Below are 18,477 nucleotides of genomic sequence, written 5' to 3'. Positions count from 1 at the left end.
AGATTTTCTTATTTTTTTATTTTTTCCTTGATAAGAGTAATTGCATAAGATAGTGGAAAATAGAAATAAAGACTAGTTTTACACATTTTACCCAAAATAACACCCACATTAGTGTTTGCATAAGTTTCTGTAGGGATGTTAGGCCCAGTAGTTTATTATAAATTTGTATAGTGGGCCTATGGCCCAAGCCAAGGACAAAAAGCGTCTGAGAGGGGGTAAACGTTGTTAAAAAGGACCATATTAACAAACAAAGAAATCAATTTAGATCATAACGACCTAAGGGGTTGTACCGAGAATAAGAGCCACCTCGGCTGACCGAGGCTGAGGTCCGTAGAGATGGTCTGCTATCCGAAGAAACGTCACAGAAATACTTAGTTAATACGGACAAGCACTATAGAAGCTCAAGACATGGAAGGATCCTAAAATATCTAAGGAGAAAGCTGCTTTCTCCGTATTAAATGCTTTGCAGCTAAAACCCTGGCTGCATTAATGTGAAGGTGATACCTAAACAGTGGATTTCAGCCTTACAACTACTACATGAAAACTTATGGGAGGTGTTAATGTGACAAGTATCAAGACCAACCATCTGACATGCACGTGGAAGATAGGGATGAAAAGGAAAAGGAGTATAAAAGGAGAGGGATGTAACGAGAAAGGGAGATCGAAGGAAGAAGGGTGAAACACTGTAGCAATTTAAAACCAAACTTGTAACCCCATCTAAGATTATTATATAAGAACCAGTCTCCTCGGATATTGCCGAGGACATTGATTACTCATTCTATAATTGTCCATCTTCATTCTTTCACCATCAACTTACTTAATTTGTTGTTTGATTCACTAAAATCCAGTTTTCTAACCATTTTCTCTACAAATTCATTGTTTTGAGTTTTTTGGGCCTAAGTCCACTCATATCTTTGGGCTAGGAAACCAAATCTGGTCCTTACAGTTTCCATATATCCAAAAGTGTTATACATATATGCACGGTTATTGTAGCTTTCTATATATTTTTTAAATATTTTTTCTCTCCCCTCACATTCCCTCTCTTCCCCTGAGTCTCTCTCTTCAACCCATAATCTCTACAACTAATCAACGCAACCCAGCACTACCAGCCATACATAGACCTAGCACCGCCAACCACCACCACCACAACATAGACACACCACAAAATCAACCAAAAATCAAACAAACCCACACACAGACACACAACAAAATCAACCTGTTGATGCCCACTTTTGACAAATGGTCTAATAGCAGAAGAAGCCCAACAATATAGAGAATGTGAGAAAGGGAAAATAGTAAAGGAATAAGAAAACAAGCCCGACAGGTTGAAATGGCAAGATTGATGGCTAGAAAGCTCACAAGAATAAAAAGTGGTAAAGCAAGAGTAAATGGGCCGAGGAAGCCCAATGAATGAAGTAGTAAACTCATGGGAATAATAAGAGGTAAAATGGAAGTAAATGGGTTGAGGAAGCTCTGGAAATGAATTGGTAAACTCATTGGATTGGTTTAAAGGCTAATAAGGCCGAAAAATAATAAGAGGTAAAGATGTGGTAATTAGGCTAAGGAAGCCCAAAGAATCTAGCAGAAAACTTATGGGAATAAAAGAGGTAAAGAAGAAGTAAATAGGCTAAAGAAGCCTGAGGAATGAAGTAGTGAAGTGGGCCAATGAAGCCCTGAGCAAAAGATTGATGAAGAAGTGGGTTGGCACGACAGAACTATCAACCCACAAGTTCATGGGGTAACACGAATTAGAAGGGAAGGTAAAGTTATAGCAGTCATGACAAAGTGATATGATAGGATCAATAACCAAGAGGCCCACAGACACAAGAAAGGAAACCATGGGCTTGGCAAAAAGATGAAGGCCTTTGCCCAAGCAACGCCTAGTCCAAGAAGGGATAAAAGGCAGGGACCATGAACCCAAAAGCCCACATGTCCTTCATGCCATAAAAGATAAACCCCAACCAGTACGTACAATATAATAAAACAAACATGAAGGCAGAAGAAATGGTGTGAAGGTTAGAAAGAAACAAATTTGGGCAGAGTGGAGCATGCATAAAGAGCCAGGGCACCACCTACTTGTACTTAATTAGCCAATAAATAGGAGGTGGGTCATGGGTTAAGGGTTTCAGAAGGTGTGGTCTGGAGGTGGGGAGAAAGATGAGGCCTATTTTGGGGTTCTCACTCAAATTTCTTTAGGGAGAAATATCCTACTGGAATGGCATCTCACCCAAAAGAAGTAAATGTAGGCTGAGACCACTTGATGCATGCCATAGAGGTAGGTGATTGAGAGGCTTAATCCTTATTTAGATTAGTGTAATGAAAAATTGAGAGAGGTAAGAAATAAGACAAGCAATTTTGTCTGGAAATGGGAAGGGGTGCAACCAACACATTCAGAGTAATGGTAGTGGCTGAGTAGTAGGCAGGCCAATAGATAGTCTTGGAAGGACATCTATAAGTAGTCAAAAGTAATTGAGGGATAAAAATGGTAAATCCTACCGTGGCAGATAGTATAAAAAATGGTAGCTGTGAATAGTAAAAGGGGGACGAAAGAAGTGAAAGGAAGAAGAGGCAGAGAAAGAAAAAAAAGAGAGAAAAGAAAAAGAACATACAAAAATCAGAGAGACACAAGTGGTAGGAATAGAGACATGTATTAATAGATTACCATTTTTTCTCCTTCTTGACAAACCCACTCTCTGAAAGATTGAAGATTGAAACTTAAACCATTTAGGTCCTTTTTCTAAAGTGCGTAATTTCTATGGCAGAAGCCTTCCTTAAGGTTACTCACATTGGGGATTGGTTTCCTTCTTGGACTCGCTTTTGCTGAGAAGCTAAGCCTACCTTTCTTAGCAGACAAGTTTTTTTTTTTGGTTATTTACGCTTATTGGACGATATGTTTACCGTTCAGTCATTAAACTGTTTATTGTAGCATTAGTTCCGTTTGTTGTATTATTCTGCCATAGCCTTATTAAGCTACTTTCCTTTATTTCGGTGTTAGTATCATTTGTTTAGTATTATAGTTATTCTGTCATACTATATCCTTACTATAACATCTATAACAATTGTTCTTGCTGTGGGCACGTTGTACACTCAATACCCTTGCCAGAATGCGTCTGTGCTGGGATGGCTCGACTTGTGCACAAACTGGCCTAAAGTTTATTTCATTTAGGCCAGTCCCAACTCTCTTACCTCAGACCTATGGGCTGTAGTGTAGCAGGACAGACCAAAGCCTAACAACACAAAAAGGCCCACCACACAACCAAAAATCAAACACACCCACACATGGACATACCAACAGAGATAGAGAGAGCATTGTTGTGAACATGTGGCTGTGGGTTGGTGCTTAGAAGTCAATTGGATCGAGTCTCGGTGCTTGTGGAGGAGATCAGAGTTTTTGGGTCGACTGGAATGAATCTCTGTAGATTAGTGTTTGTGGCAGAGAAGATGTTTGTGGATCAGTGCTTCTGGCCAAGTTTCATCCATGGAGGCGACAATGTCTTCAAGAATGGAGAGAGAGAGTTTTCAGATGGGTTAAAAGGGAGTTGAGATGAATAATAAAAAAAAGTGAGGAAAATGATTATTTAAATAAAATAGATGGTAGAATAGACAAATTGATGTAGGTGTTTTGTAAAAGTGGATGCGTAAAATAGAAAAATTATGTATTTTTTTAAAATAGGCAGAAATTTTACATCTATTAATGCAATTGCTCTAACAGTGATAAGTTTAAGTAATTTAGAAACCGTCCTGTATAAAAAACTTCGGTCCCACTCCAATTCCAAACTTGCTTGACTGAACTTGAAGTATATCAGTAAAGTTTAAATATGATATTGTACTTAGTCAAAAAGGAAAAAAAAAACTTGAAGTAGTTTAAATATGATAACTTTGCAATTCAATTTTTTTGATGCACCACTTTCTCTAACTAAGTTCTTAATAACTGGATTTTTGGCTGAGCCAGTTTAGCAACTTGTTATAAACAACAATTTAAAGAAAATGACATTGTACTTTGTTGAACTAACAAGTTACTGAAGAATATCTGCATAATGTGTTGTTTGTTACTCACCTAACGTAATTGCAAACGACATGACATGCTCTCGTAACTTTATAAACTAAATTAATAATATAACAAGAAGCCAGCCAGTTCTAAAACTTGGCTAAATTTGGTAGACTCATACCAACCTATCGGTGTGATAGGTTGGTATGAGTCTCATGGTAAGACCGACAATAATAATATCATATATATATATATATATGGGTCCGGTTATTGTGATGGTGACATATATTCACTTTTAGTTAAATATTATTATCATAGTTTTAAAAATAAGTATGGTAAAAAAAAAAGTGCTTTTATTTTCGGTTTTCAATTTTTACTAAATTTTGACCAATTTTATGGGGTTTTATCAAACTAAATTATTGTCTGATTCTCAGTTCAATTGGTCGATTTAGTTCAATTTTTAAAAATTATGATCATTATTGTAATGTGTTTAGTGCATTAATCCATTGCATTAGAGTCACTAAACCCAAGCTTTGGTACAGACTTAAACTAATCTATTAAGAGGTATCTCGTTATATATCACACACGTTGTGAGAGAATGATAGCATGTGACCATCTCATACTATAAAACTTTTTTATTTTTTTTGCTGAATAACTCATACTATAATAATAAAACTCAATCATACCCAAATGGACTAATGAATAATATAAATCATACCCAAATGGACCAATAAACAATAAACAACATGCCAAAAGTGCAGGGAGGGGGGGGTTTGAAATTGAAATTGCCATGTTCACGTTGGTAATTACCAAATTCCTAAATGACCTTACACCCACATGGGGAATCCAATGACATATTGAAAAAGCCCCCACACCACACCCTCCTCAACATACAATCAAATAGTCCATCGCACGTGCGAGAATCCGACCAATGTCCCTCGCACGCTTGACCCTGGGTCCCCGTTTGTTTCTCTCTCTTTCACACCCACACACAAACGCACATTATAGTATACAGTGTGTCTAAAAAGAGAGTGTAGTAGCTTCTGTGTATATCTCTCACATATTCAGCAGATTCCCCCACCCGCTCCTAAAGCAAAAGCAAAGCCAAAGACTCTCTCTCTCTCTCTTTCTCTCTTATCTCTTTGATTATTTTTCATTCCCAACAACAAACAAAAATCAACGCCATTTCTTGGTTCGCTTCAACAAGAAGATGAACTCCGATGCAGTAATCGGTGTAGGTTTTCGGTGATTTTCTTCCATCTCCGACAAGGTAAATAACCTTAAAACAACCTTGCGGTTCCTTTGACTCTTTGAGTTGTCTTTGTCTCGTAGCTAACCGTATTGCATTAAAACCATGTTTGGTTGCCGAGAAAGTTTTTGAGTAAAATGTAATGTATCCAAACATTTAATGTCGGTGTCGCTTTAGTCTCGGAAAGAAAAAACAACAAAGGAAACGCTAATTAAATAAACTAAGACTTCTGATAGATAAGTTTGATATGGATGTGTGTCGGTTTTTTTTTTTCTTCTTTCCCTTTTCTATGTTCTGCATTTAATGAAGAACTCAAGCGGTTGATTTTTATTTTTTATTTTTTTTATAAATTATCTTTGTTATTTAAAATTAATAAATTAATATTTTCGCATTTATTTTATCCGTATTTTCCTGCGTTTTCTCGGTAACCAAACACGGGATTTGGGAATGTCTGTGTTATCTGGTCACCGATCTAAGAAATTACAGGGTTGATTGAACTATTTGTGGTTTGTGACTCTGTTTGTTTTTTGTTTTGGGTTGTTAACAGTGTTTCAAGCATTTAGATCTGAGGATTTCTCTGATAACAGTTTCCTAAAGGTAAGCTCATTATCTTCGTTTAAATTTTAAAAATTAGTTCTACTTACTACTAAAAAGATCTAGGGTTCTCAACAACCACTCTGCATTTTGTTTTTTATTTTTATATTGAATATTTAAAATCTAATTTCGTTTCCATTTTTGAAACCTTTGGTTTTCCGAAATGTTCGCTCTTAGCTTATCTGTTAAGTTAGCTATTTTAAAAAAATTTCCGACACTTAATAGTCTTCTTAGTATTAGTATTAATTATTATCGAAAAAAAAAAAATTTAATAGTCTTAGTATTTTCCTAGTTTTGAGTTTATGGAATATTAATGCAACTTTGTGTTTAGTTTTTAGTATTGAGTAACGGCTACTTGACTGTGTCTTTTCCGATGCTTTAGAGGCCTTTGAATTAATTCAAAACTAAACTAACATCAAACTCTTCCACTTCAATTTTTCAGTTCTACCCATTGCGAGGTGTCTCTGCTTTGTTTGATTCAAAATGATGCCGAGGCCGCCACAGGAGGAATTTTTGTTGAAGGAGACCAGTCCCCATCTTGGAGGGGGAAGGCACACTGGAGACAAGCACACAAGCACATATGACCTCGTTGAGCAGATGCAGTATCTCTATGTCCGTGTTGTCAAGGCCAAGGACTTGCCCGCAAAAGATGTCACCGGTAGTTGTGACCCTTACGTTGAAGTTAAGCTTGGAAATTACAAGGGTACAACTCGGCATTTTGAGAAGAAGACGAATCCCGAGTGGAACCAGGTGTTCGCTTTCTCAAAAGATCGGCTTCAGTCTTCGGTGCTTGAAGTTACTGTGAAGGATAAGGATCTTGTCAAGGATGATTTCATTGGTCGGGTTCTGTTCGATCTGAATGAGGTTCCAAAACGGGTTCCTCCTGATAGTCCATTGGCGCCACAGTGGTATAGGTTGGAGGATAGGAAGTCAGAAAAGGTTAGGGGAGAGTTGATGTTGGCTGTTTGGATGGGTACTCAAGCTGATGAAGCGTTTCCTGAAGCATGGAATTCAGATGCCTCTGGTGTTACCGGTGCTGATGGTCTTGCCAATATTCGTTCAAAGGTATACCTCTCTCCTAAGCTTTGGTATTTGAGGGTCAATGTAATTGAAGCTCAGGACTTGCAACCGAGTGATAAGGGTAGGTTCCCGGATGTGTTTGTGAGGGCTATCCTGGGAAATCAGGCTTTAAGAACCAGAATTTCTCCTAGCAGGACTATTAATCCTCTGTGGAATGAGGATTTAATGTTTGTAGCAGCAGAACCATTTGAGGAGCCCTTGATTTTAAGTGTAGAAGACAGAGTTGCACCTAACAAGGATGAAGTTCTTGGGAGATGTGCAATTCCCTTGCAGTACGTTGATAGGAGGTTGGATCACAAACCTGTGAACACTAGATGGTATAATCTTGAGAAGTATGTTGTTGTAGAAGGGGATAAGAAGAAGGAAACCAAATTTGCGAGCAGGATTCATATGAGGATCTGCTTGGAAGGTGGTTATCACGTCCTGGACGAATCAACGCACTATAGCAGCGACCTTCGGCCAACAGCAAAACAGTTGTGGAAGACTGCCATTGGAGTTCTGGAAGTGGGGATTTTAAATGCTCAGGGGCTTATGCCTATGAAGACTAAAGATGGGAGGGGAACGACAGATGCTTATTGTGTGGCAAAATATGGTCAGAAATGGGTTCGAACAAGGACGATTATAGATAGCTTTACACCCAAGTGGAATGAGCAATATACTTGGGAGGTGTTTGATCCTTGTACTGTCATTACAATTGGGGTCTTCGATAACTGTCATTTGCATGGAGGAGACAAGGCTGCACAGTCAAGAGATGCAAGAATTGGGAAGGTAAGGATTCGTCTTTCCACCCTTGAAACTGACCGGGTTTACACACACTCCTATCCACTTCTAGTTCTACACCCCAATGGGGTGAAAAAGATGGGTGAAATTCATTTGGCTGTGAGGTTCACTTGCTCCTCTTTGCTTAATATGATGCACATGTACTCACATCCACTTTTGCCAAAAATGCACTATATTCATCCATTAACTGTTAGCCAGCTTGATAGCTTGAGGCACCAGGCAACTATAATTGTATCAATGAGGTTGGGCCGGGCTGAGCCACCGCTGAGGAAAGAGGTGGTGGAGTATATGTTGGATGTGGGCTCCCACATGTGGAGTATGAGAAGGAGCAAAGCAAACTTTTTCAGGATTATGGGAGTTTTGGGTGGGTTAATTGCTGTAGGAAAATGGTTTGATCAGATTTGCCACTGGAAAAACCCCATCACCACTGTATTGATTCACATATTGTTTATAATACTGGTCATGTACCCTGAGCTCATCTTACCAACCATATTCCTCTACCTTTTCTTGATTGGGGTCTGGTATTATAGATGGAGGCCAAGGCATCCTCCTCACATGGACACTCGACTTTCTCATGCAGATTCTGCACATCCTGATGAACTTGATGAAGAATTTGATACGTTCCCAACTTCCCGGCCTTCTGACATTATAAGGATGAGATATGATCGGTTGAGAAGTATTGCGGGGAGGATTCAAACAGTGGTTGGTGACTTGGCTACTCAAGGAGAGAGGCTGCAATCTTTGTTGAGCTGGCGAGACCCAAGGGCAACAGCTCTGTTTGTGATTTTCTGTCTGGTTGCTGCTATAGTTCTCTATGTTACACCATTCCAAGTTGTGGCCCTTCTCACAGGATTTTATGTGTTGAGACATCCAAGGTTCCGGCATAAGCTTCCTTCTGTACCATTGAATTTCTTCAGGAGGTTGCCAGCAAGAACAGACTGTATGTTATGAGCAAGTCAGTTTTATCTGCAATTGCTTTTGAATGGGAATGATGCCCAGTTCCCCGGGGGGGGGGGGGGGGGGTTTCATGTTAAGTTAGCGGAAAAGATGCGGAAACAAATGGAGCTTTCAATGTTTGGCGGCTGATACTAGGCTGTGTGTGTAACCTTCCTATGAAGGTAGTAGATTTTGTGTTATTTAATATTTAATGCTATTTGATACTATTTCTGTTTGAAGCTTGGCTTTATGCTATCAGTGATTGTTAATCTGTAATTTTGTAGGTTGTGAATTACCCTTTGCTGAACCATCTTTATATTTAATCATATCTACTAGATTTTGCTTGATGGGACTTTTGACGTCCCAATCCCAAATCTTTCAAGATGACTTCTTTTTCTCGAAGAATTGATTAAATTATAACATGTTTTCTAATGCATTTGCCTGGATCTTTGTATTAACTAAAAATTGTGAATGTTCTGTCAAATTTTTGCATAATGCGATCAATACATGATAATTTCTTCCTAATTCTTTTAAATTTTTAGGATCTTTTGCTAGTGTGGCGTCATCCCCTGGATAAATAGATCTAGTAGATTTATAATTGGTCATCTGGAATGTTGACAGTGACATGTTAATATATGGTATTAACTACTTAGATGAATGAATGTGGACATTGCTGCTCCTGGACAGTGACAAACATAAAATTTTTGCTAAACGTAGCACCGTGCCTTATTTAATTCAAGCTGGCTCTGTTTTACTTTGATTAAACATTTATGCAACTTGGACAGACAGGGATTCCCTTCTCTCCACACGCTTGTATATTTGTTTTTGTTATCTTGTTTACCACTGCGTTTCCAGCTCAGTTTGGTGGAAACCCGGTGCTTCATAAAGTAACATATAGAGAGATTTTTTTATTTATTTAATTTGTCTATTTTGTGTAGTAATGTTTCTGCTGATGGATTATAGTATTATACCACTTTGCAGCATCCACCTAGAATATCGTTTTTGGTGTTCAGATGCAAATAAATGCTTAGAAATTTGTATTTCTTCATATTTTGTTTGATTCATTTGAATATGGATTTCCTTACCTTTTCCTATTAATTTTTTTAATGCTAATTGTAAAAAAAAAAAACAAAAAATTTGCGCACATCCAATTGAGATCTACCCTCCACGAATTTATTGGTGAGTTTACCAAAATTTAATCTTATATTTTTGTTTTTGTGGGTTTGGTTCGAAATTGCCTTAAATAAGAGGACTTGAAACACAAAAAAAAAAAAAAAAAAAATTCAAGCAAACAAACAAGTATACATTCACACTCAGAAGAATTAAAACTCGCTTTAATCAGTACCAACTCGGCGAGAGGTCTCGATCCATCCTCTAATACAATACCCGACTACACTACTACCAATCATATGCCTAAGTTACTCCAAGGATAACAAACGCACGTCTCTCTTCAATTGTGTTGTCCCTGCTCTATGTATGTATATATGTGTAATATTACTTTGTTATACTAATAATATTATTTTCCCTCCTTGAAAAAAGAAAAAAAGTAATCATATTGACAAAAGAAAAACATCGGAAAGACAGCCCATACAGCTTCCTATCATATGTGTAATGTAGTGCAGCATCAAAAAAACCAAAAACGTAGCATTGAACACACAGCCTCATCAAACCACCATAACCAGGCCACTGTGATGTTAACGAGCTGGTATATGGTGTATCCGGCATATGCCGGGTCACTCACACCCTGGTGGGGCCTGTCTATGTGTGAGAGACCCGGCATATAACCGGCATATATGCCGGGTACAACATATAATTTTCGGATGTTAACACCTAGAATAGAATGCCAAATGTGGGGGGTGAGAGACACCATGCAAGGCCAAAAGACGAGAGAGTAAAGAAAGCAAGTAAACAGGCTGTAAAGAGAAAAGAGCAGCAGAGATAGGTCCCCACATATCTAGAACAGAGAAGCCGCCACAGATTCCAAGAATCAACAAGAAGTTATTTTTCTTTTTTTCCTACATTATTTTTATTACCAGGCCTTTGGTATGTATGGTCCTTGCATTGCAGTCAAAATTTGCTGTGGAAAATCAGACAGGCTCCGCTGTTGAGGGGCACTTTAATCGATCTACTACAATAATAAGAAGCTGAGGTAAATTTGATTTACCACATCCACATGGGAGTCATTTGGTCATTTGGACGGTGCAGTACAAACAACCATACTTGCTTTTTGGTCATGTTTATGTATTCCCAAAATGCTTTTTAGAAAGGAACCGGTCCAGTGGACCGTATGGATTCTGCGACCTGTAGATGAACTAATTGCTGCGACCTACAACAGTTTCATAACATTTGTACACTTAGTAGTTTGTACATGAAGGCCTTCACGAACGACTTGTAGTTTACACGACCAGAACTTTTGACCAACTAATAACGTTCGGTTCATAGGTTCTGTGGCTTCAACTTTTGATCACTAATATGCAACAATACTTTTGGAATATTCGCCTTTTGAACTCAAAGGTTGACCACGCTTTTAGGTTTAGATTCTCTCTGTAACGTGTATGACAATAGCATCTCTAAACCTTAGAGCATCTGGAGCAAATGTTTCATAAAATATATTATTTTGACACACCAAAAATTTACTTTATTATTTTACTACATTATTTTATAATATTCCATTTATCAGATGTTTTATCCTACAATTCTATACATTAAAATAATATTTACTACACATTAAAATAATATTAACTCCTCCTTATTATCATTATCATCATCATCAACAACAACAACAACAACAATGGCACAACTACCACTGCCACAACAACGGCCTACCACCAAAGCTCAGGCACCACCACCACTAACCAATCACCAAAATTGAACCAACAAACCACCCCCACCCCCACCCAAATCCCAACCCACCGACCCAAAATTGAAACCCATTGCCTCCAAATCACAACCCACAGCCATCGAACCCCCACCAAAAGTCCAAACCGCTGCCACCCTCATCGATCTGGTTAAACACCGATCTAAACCAACACCCAAAGACCCACTGCCCCAAACATCCAGCAACCCAAACCACCTAAACAGCCATCAAAACAACACCCAAAATCCACCACACCAACATCTAAAGCCACCCAAACACCTAGCAACCACTGAACACCAAAGCCAAGACCCACAACCCACAACCTATTCAAACCTAAGCCTCAAACATCAATTCAACAAATCCATGCCCATGATGGAAAAACCCAGACCCACGGCGAGCAAAGCCCACCATCCATGGCAAGCAAATCTCACCCACGACACACGGAGAACAAAATGAAGTTTGCAACCGGTGTGGTGATATCGGCGATGGCGAGATTGGCGTGGCGAGAGAGAGAGAGAGAGAGAGAGAGAGAGAGAGAGAGAGAGAGAGAGATGTGTTGTAGATAGAGAGAGAGAGATATATGATGGGAGGAGAGAGAAAGATGAACAAAAAAATAATAAACACATTTGCCGTTTTCGTCCGTACCGTGTTAAAGATGCAATGTTATTGTAGCATGTTGTAAAAGTTTGACACATTTAACACATTTGATAAAGCTCCATTTTTTGTGTTTGGTGTGCCATATGTGCCAAATATTTAGCATTTTGCACATCTGCTGTGGATGCTCTTAGAGCATTCACATCTGGGAATTCTATCCCATCCTATTTTACCATCTTAAAAAGTTACTTTATCAACTATTCCATACTATTTTACAATACTCCTAGCATCTCATTTCTTATTTACATTATCTATTCATTAAAATATTAATTTCACAACCTCTTTATCTCTCTTTCGCTCCTCTTTCTGTCTTTTCCCTTAGTCTCTCTTTCTCTTTATTTTTTTGGGTCTAAAAGATCACCACCACAGTGAACACATTGCCACCCCTTATATATCCTAGCACCACCATCGGATCATCAAACTAAAAACAAAACCACATTAAAAAAAAAAAAAATCAAACCAAATCAAAACACCCCACATATACCAGAAAACCTAGAAAAAAACCACTAACAGAGACCAATCGGAGCCAATAACAGAGCCAAAATAATCCACACCTCCAAAGAAACCCACCACCAATCTCCACCACTAACCCACCACAAACCCACTAGATCGAAGAGAGAGGCTAAGAGTTTGGGCGCCGATCTGCCACGATCACCACGATTTGCCAAGATCAAACCACGATCAGACTCATGATCTCCATGATCAAACCACGCTGGGTAAGACAGTGGCCAACAGCGGCCTGGGCTTGGGCGTCGCTGGGTGTGCTTGGCGTTGCTGGGCGATGGTGGCCAATGGTGGCCTAAGGGAGAGGGAGAAATCTGAGAGAGAGAGATGTGGGAGACAGTTAAGAGAGTGGGAGAGCTAGGAGATAGTTGAGAGAGAAAAAGAATAAAATAATGTTTTTGGTTTTACAATTGAGCTACAATGCGATTCTAAATGTAGAATCGCATTATAGCACAATTGCAATTTTTTTTGCAATACTCTACATTTACAAGTCTGGATGCAGTGGAGTTTTTGAGCTTTTATGATAAATTGAACCAACATATGGCATATGGCATTTCCAATGTGAATGCTCTAATGAAGTCGTTTTAATAGCATACCTTTTATATGTTGTGTATGTAGAACATGAAAATCTAGGCAATAGACTTCAATTAAAAATACATTAGATTCTATTTTACCGATATTTGATCAATCGACTAGTAATCAATTAGCTTGAAGATCCTTTTTCAATTGATTGAGCAACAATTGAAAGTGTGTTGAAATTGTGAGTTCGATTGATCGAGAATCTATTGAAGATATTCAAAATCTAAATCGGAAGGCTTTTTTTGAGTTGTATCTTGGACTTTTTATCTTGCGTATTTGATAATACGTTACATACTCGATATTTATTACAATTTCATGGACTATGCCAATTTAAAACCTAACAATCTTCTCCTTTGACTTTTAAGTGACAAAACTCAATTTACACTAACCCAACTCAATATAGAGTCATCAATTATAAACAATTCCAATAAACCACATATTGAACTAGGACTGATTAACTGACAAGACATAAAAATAAATAGAAAACCCGTCTTTCCTAAAATCATGAACAAACACATTAAGCGCATCAAATGGAAAACAAAAAAAATGTAATAAATCATGGTAACAATAGTTTATAGATTTTTTTTTTTTATTGCACAGCATGAAAATATTCAATAACCACAAACCTATTTGAAACATAACACTGATATCAACCAAATATGAGCAATCAACACATTTTCATATAAAAATGAATGATAGTTACCAAAAAAATTACATAAACCAATAAACAGCTCCTATAAGCAGGGGCGGAGCCAAGGGGGGGCGAGGGGGGGCAACTGCCCCCCCTGACCTCCAAAAAAACTCCTTTACTATTGGATATTTAGATTTGTCTGCCCCCCTACAAAGATAAAAGCATAACATGTTAGTGAGTAAGAGAGGAAGGGTTTTAGTTTATTTACAAATTTTACCCTCGGCTGGTGGCTGTGCTCTGTTTTTTGGTCCAGAAACAGAGTGTTTTTTAAGTCAGCCAAATTTTCATTAGGTGAGGGTGAGGACTAGAGAGAGGGTTTTGTTAGATGATATTCCTCTGAGGTTAATGAATTTAGTTTTAAGTTAATATGTCCAACACTCGTAATGCCAGTAATCAAGGAGTACACCATATGTCAGTTCAAAGTTAACATGCAATGGAATGTGTTTGGCTAGGGTTTTCTCTCTGAAACACTCCTCAACATTTGTGGGTAATGAGGGTATATATAGGATAGGTACAAAAAGTGTGAGTCAGTTAGCACAGGCTGGCAGAACAGAATGTCTCGCGAGTGTCTCGCGGGAAGGCCTTACCCGCGAGATACTCGCGAGACACAGCTGTCTCCGTCCTGGCCTGACTCTTCGCATTCCAGCATGTGCAAGGCACATGACTCACTTCGCGAGAAGCTAAGTCGCGACATACCCGCGAGGATCCTTCAGCCTCCAAATGCTTGAGTCTTCACACATTCTATCTATCACACAACCCTTACAACAAATCCCACAAACAATACAAGGTATGAACAATTGAAAGTGATTACAATCAAGTTTGGCACGGAATAAAAGCCAACAAAATACATAGTTGTAAATAACAACTTTACATTCTTAGTACTCCTGGAGCACGGAGAATTATGCTTCCTCCTCTCACATTCTACTCATTAAATTCATGATGGGATTTACCATGTGAGAGGAGAGAGCCTGAAACGAAGCTAGATGAAGTCAACAAGTTGGTGGAAGTGTTTTAAGTTTGAGAAAGCTTCTTTATAAGAGAAAGGGAAGGGTCTAGAATGTGAGTTAGGTCAAGATAGAATTCAATTAGAGAGAATGTCTAGTTTTAATCTTAATAAAGTCTTAAGTTCTTAGAAGCCTAGTTTTCATTAGACTGGATAGGATGTACAGAGATTCAAAAGACAAAGGCAAAAAAATCCCATAGGTACAGATCATAACTCGCAAACTACTTTTAACCACCACCTAGGATGCGTAATGTCCTTCAATCTTCTTATTTTTGTCACCATTGTGGTGCTACTTGAAAATTGAAATACGACTTATCCAAATTGTTAAGTAACAAGCGATTAAGAAAGTGTCTAAGACCAAGGCACAAGACCCTGTGCCTTCGCTTGGTGAGTGTTTTTTATTTCTCTCTCAATTTAGGGGAATGCATTTTCTTTTCAATCCATCTGTAAACGCTCTCTGACCAAAACCTCTTCAACTTCACAACCCAAGATTCATGTTATGTGGGTGAAGAATGATTCCAAAAATTAAATATTGTTTTTCATGTCTCTTTTTTAAGACTTCTCTTTTGTTGTTGGATGTATTCTTTTCTTGACTCTCTAGGTTACACATCATTCTAAATTTTTCATACTAAGAGTCGGTATATATTAGTTTACGCGGTTTGGCATTTTATTTCATTTCTTTATTTGATTTTCTCCTTTAGTTTAATTTGGTTTGTGTCTCTTTTTTCTTTTTCTTTTTTCTTTTTTTTTCTTTTGTTATTTATATATTTATAATTGAAAATAAAAATAACAGAAGAATGAAAATTTAAGTATCCAAAAAGAAAGTGTGTGTGTGTATACACTACTTGTAACCTTGTGTGGCCAAAGTACACTAAATCCGTGTGCTATTTGTAGCTTAGCCTTATATCTATATGCACTAATTAGCTGAGCTGAGTTTTGCCGCAAGTGTGTGTATCTGGTAGGCAATCGACGTTGTATCTAGTATGTCTTTGCATTATGTCTAGCCATTCACTAGAAACTCTATAGAGAAAGGCTTATATGCGTGCACTCTCACAACTGTATGTTAAAAATACCCTTATGCTTGATAGAAAAACTGCGGTGTTCTTGAACAAGATAAAAAGGTGAACACTGCGATGATGATTCCGAAGATATTGATGATGCTGAAGCAGATGATGATCATCTCGAGCTGCTTCGTCCATTCTTGATATGGATTGTTTGCATGAGCTTTTGGTGACCCAGTATGCCCTTGTCAATGATGTGGTTGATATCTGCACTTAGTTGACTCGCCTAGAGGGCCAGTTCCCTATGGCTGCCAACAATTTAGTATCCCTTGTCATTCGTTAAAAAAAATGGGGGATCATGTTGTTGTATATGTGAAGGGGAGTGATGTGTTTGTTAGGGAAATTGTATGTTCTAGGAGAGGGCATGCTATTGTTAAGGGAAGCTTATAGGCAGTGGCGGAGCCAGGATTTTAGTTTAGGGGGGGGGCAAGGTTACAAGATAAGATTGAAAACAAAATTAATCTAAAAAATATTAGTTTGCATCGATAAAAATAAATAAATAAATAAATAAATAATAAATAAATAAATATAATCCATTCATATTAAATAAAAATTAATTGAAGACATTAATCAATGTATTTATTTACAATTCAAGAAATTAGTAAATGTACTCAAAATAAACTGTGTGATTAACTCAATGAAAAAGTGTAAAAAATATAACAATATATTTGAAAAGTAGTATAACTACTTTGAGCTGAAGTGGTGAGAAATTTTAAACTTAGTATGGTAGAAGATTATTATTTTAATAATAAAAAGACTTAAGAAATGTAGTGATATGAGAAAAATCAATTTCAATTATTGTGAAATATCAAGCATAGTGAGTCAATTTTTATGTATCTATTATCTTTTATATATATATAACATTTTTAATTTTTTAATAGATAATAGACAATAGTGTTTTTTTTAATTTGAAAATTTTCACTTCACTGTTAACTTAAAAATAATGCTACAATAAATATATGAATTAGTAAGAACCATTTCAACGTGGCCACATTCATTCCATTGCATGTTAACTTTGAACTGACATATGGTGTACTCCTTGATTACTGGCATTACGAGTGTTGGACATATTAACTTAAAACTAAATTCATTAACCTCAGAGGAATATCATCTAACAAAACCCTCTCTCTAGTCCTCACCCTCACCTAATGAAAATTTGGCTGACTTAAAAAACACTCTGTTTCTGGACCAAAAAACAGAGCACAGCCACCAGCCGAGGGTAAAATTTGTAAATAAACTAAAACCCTTCCTCTCTTACTCACTAACATGTTATGCTTTTATCTTTGTAGGGGGGCAGACAAATCTAAATATCCAATAGTAAAGGAGTTTTTTTGGAGGTCAGGGGGGGCAGTTGCCCCCCCTCGCCCCCCCTTGGCTCCGCCCCTGCTTATAGGAGCTGTTTATTGGTTTATGTAATTTTTTTGGTAACTATCATTCATTTTTATATGAAAATGTGTTGATTGCTCATATTTGGTTGATATCAGTGTTATGTTTCAAATAGGTTTGTGGTTATTGAATATTTTCATGCTGTGCAATAAAAAAAAATCTATAAACTATTGTTACCATGATTTATTACATTTTTTTTGTTTTCCATTTGATGCGCTTAATGTGTTTGTTCATGATTTTAGGAAAGACGGGTTTTCTATTTATTTTTATGTCTTGTCAGTTAATCAGTCCTAGTTCAATATGTGGTTTATTGGAATTGTTTATAATTGATGACTCTATATTGAGTTGGGTTAGTGTAAATTGAGTTTTGTCACTTAAAAGTCAAAGGAGAAGATTGTTAGGTTTTAAATTGGCATAGTCCATGAAATTGTAATAAATATCGAGTATGTAACGTATTATCAAATACGCAAGATAAAAAGTCCAAGATACAACTCAAAAAAAGCCTTCCGATTTAGATTTTGAATATCTTCAATAGATTCTCGATCAATCGAACTCACAATTTCAACACACTTTCAATTGTTGCTCAATCAATTGAAAAAGGATCTTCAAGCTAATTGATTACTAGTCGATTGATCAAATATCGGTAAAATAGAATCTAATGTATTTTTAATTGAAGTCTATTGCCTAGATTTTCATGTTCTACATACACAACATATAAAAGGTATGCTATTAAAACGACTTCATTAGAGCATTCACATTGGAAATGCCATATGCCATATGTTGGTTCAATTTATCATAAAAGCTCAAAAACTCCACTGCATCCAGACTTGTAAATGTAGAGTATTGCAAAAAAAATTGCAATTGTGCTATAATGCGATTCTACATTTAGAATCGCATTGTAGCTCAATTGTAAAACCAAAAACATTATTTTATTCTTTTTCTCTCTCAACTATCTCCTAGCTCTCCCACTCTCTTAACTGTCTCCCACATCTCTCTCTCTCAGATTTCTCCCTCTCCCTTAGGCCACCATTGGCCACCATCGCCCAGCAACGCCAAGCACACCCAGCGACGCCCAAGCCCAGGCCGCTGTTGGCCACTGTCTTACCCAGAGTGGT

At 37.4% G+C, this 18,477-nt stretch overlaps 1 protein-coding gene across 2 annotated transcripts; it reads left to right on the top strand.

Annotated features, from left to right (window-relative positions):
* The first annotated feature begins 5,006 nt into the window (after positions 1 to 5,006).
* Positions 5,007 to 8,691, top strand: LOC112015274 (FT-interacting protein 3). 2 transcript variants are annotated; one of them, XM_024047663.2, is made up of 3 exons: positions 5,008 to 5,258; positions 5,785 to 5,834; positions 6,274 to 8,691. In XM_024047663.2, exon 3 carries the CDS (start codon positions 6,315 to 6,317, stop codon positions 8,640 to 8,642), a length of 2,328 nt encoding a protein of 775 aa, XP_023903431.1. In that variant the 5' UTR covers positions 5,008 to 5,258; positions 5,785 to 5,834; positions 6,274 to 6,314; the 3' UTR covers positions 8,643 to 8,691. The 2 variants fall into 2 exon arrangements, with proteins under 2 accessions (XP_023903432.1, XP_023903431.1); XM_024047664.2 differs by lacking the exon at positions 5,785 to 5,834 and having other exon boundaries at positions 5,007 to 5,258.
* The last annotated feature ends 9,786 nt before the right edge of the window (positions 8,692 to 18,477 follow it).

Source organism: Quercus suber, unplaced genomic scaffold, assembly GCF_002906115.3.
Source record: "Quercus suber isolate HL8 unplaced genomic scaffold, Cork oak 2.0 scaffold_294, whole genome shotgun sequence".
Taxonomy (NCBI): domain Eukaryota; kingdom Viridiplantae; phylum Streptophyta; class Magnoliopsida; order Fagales; family Fagaceae; genus Quercus; species Quercus suber.
The sequence above is the reverse complement of the archived record's forward strand: the minus strand, read 5'-3'. Positions and strand labels throughout refer to the sequence as shown.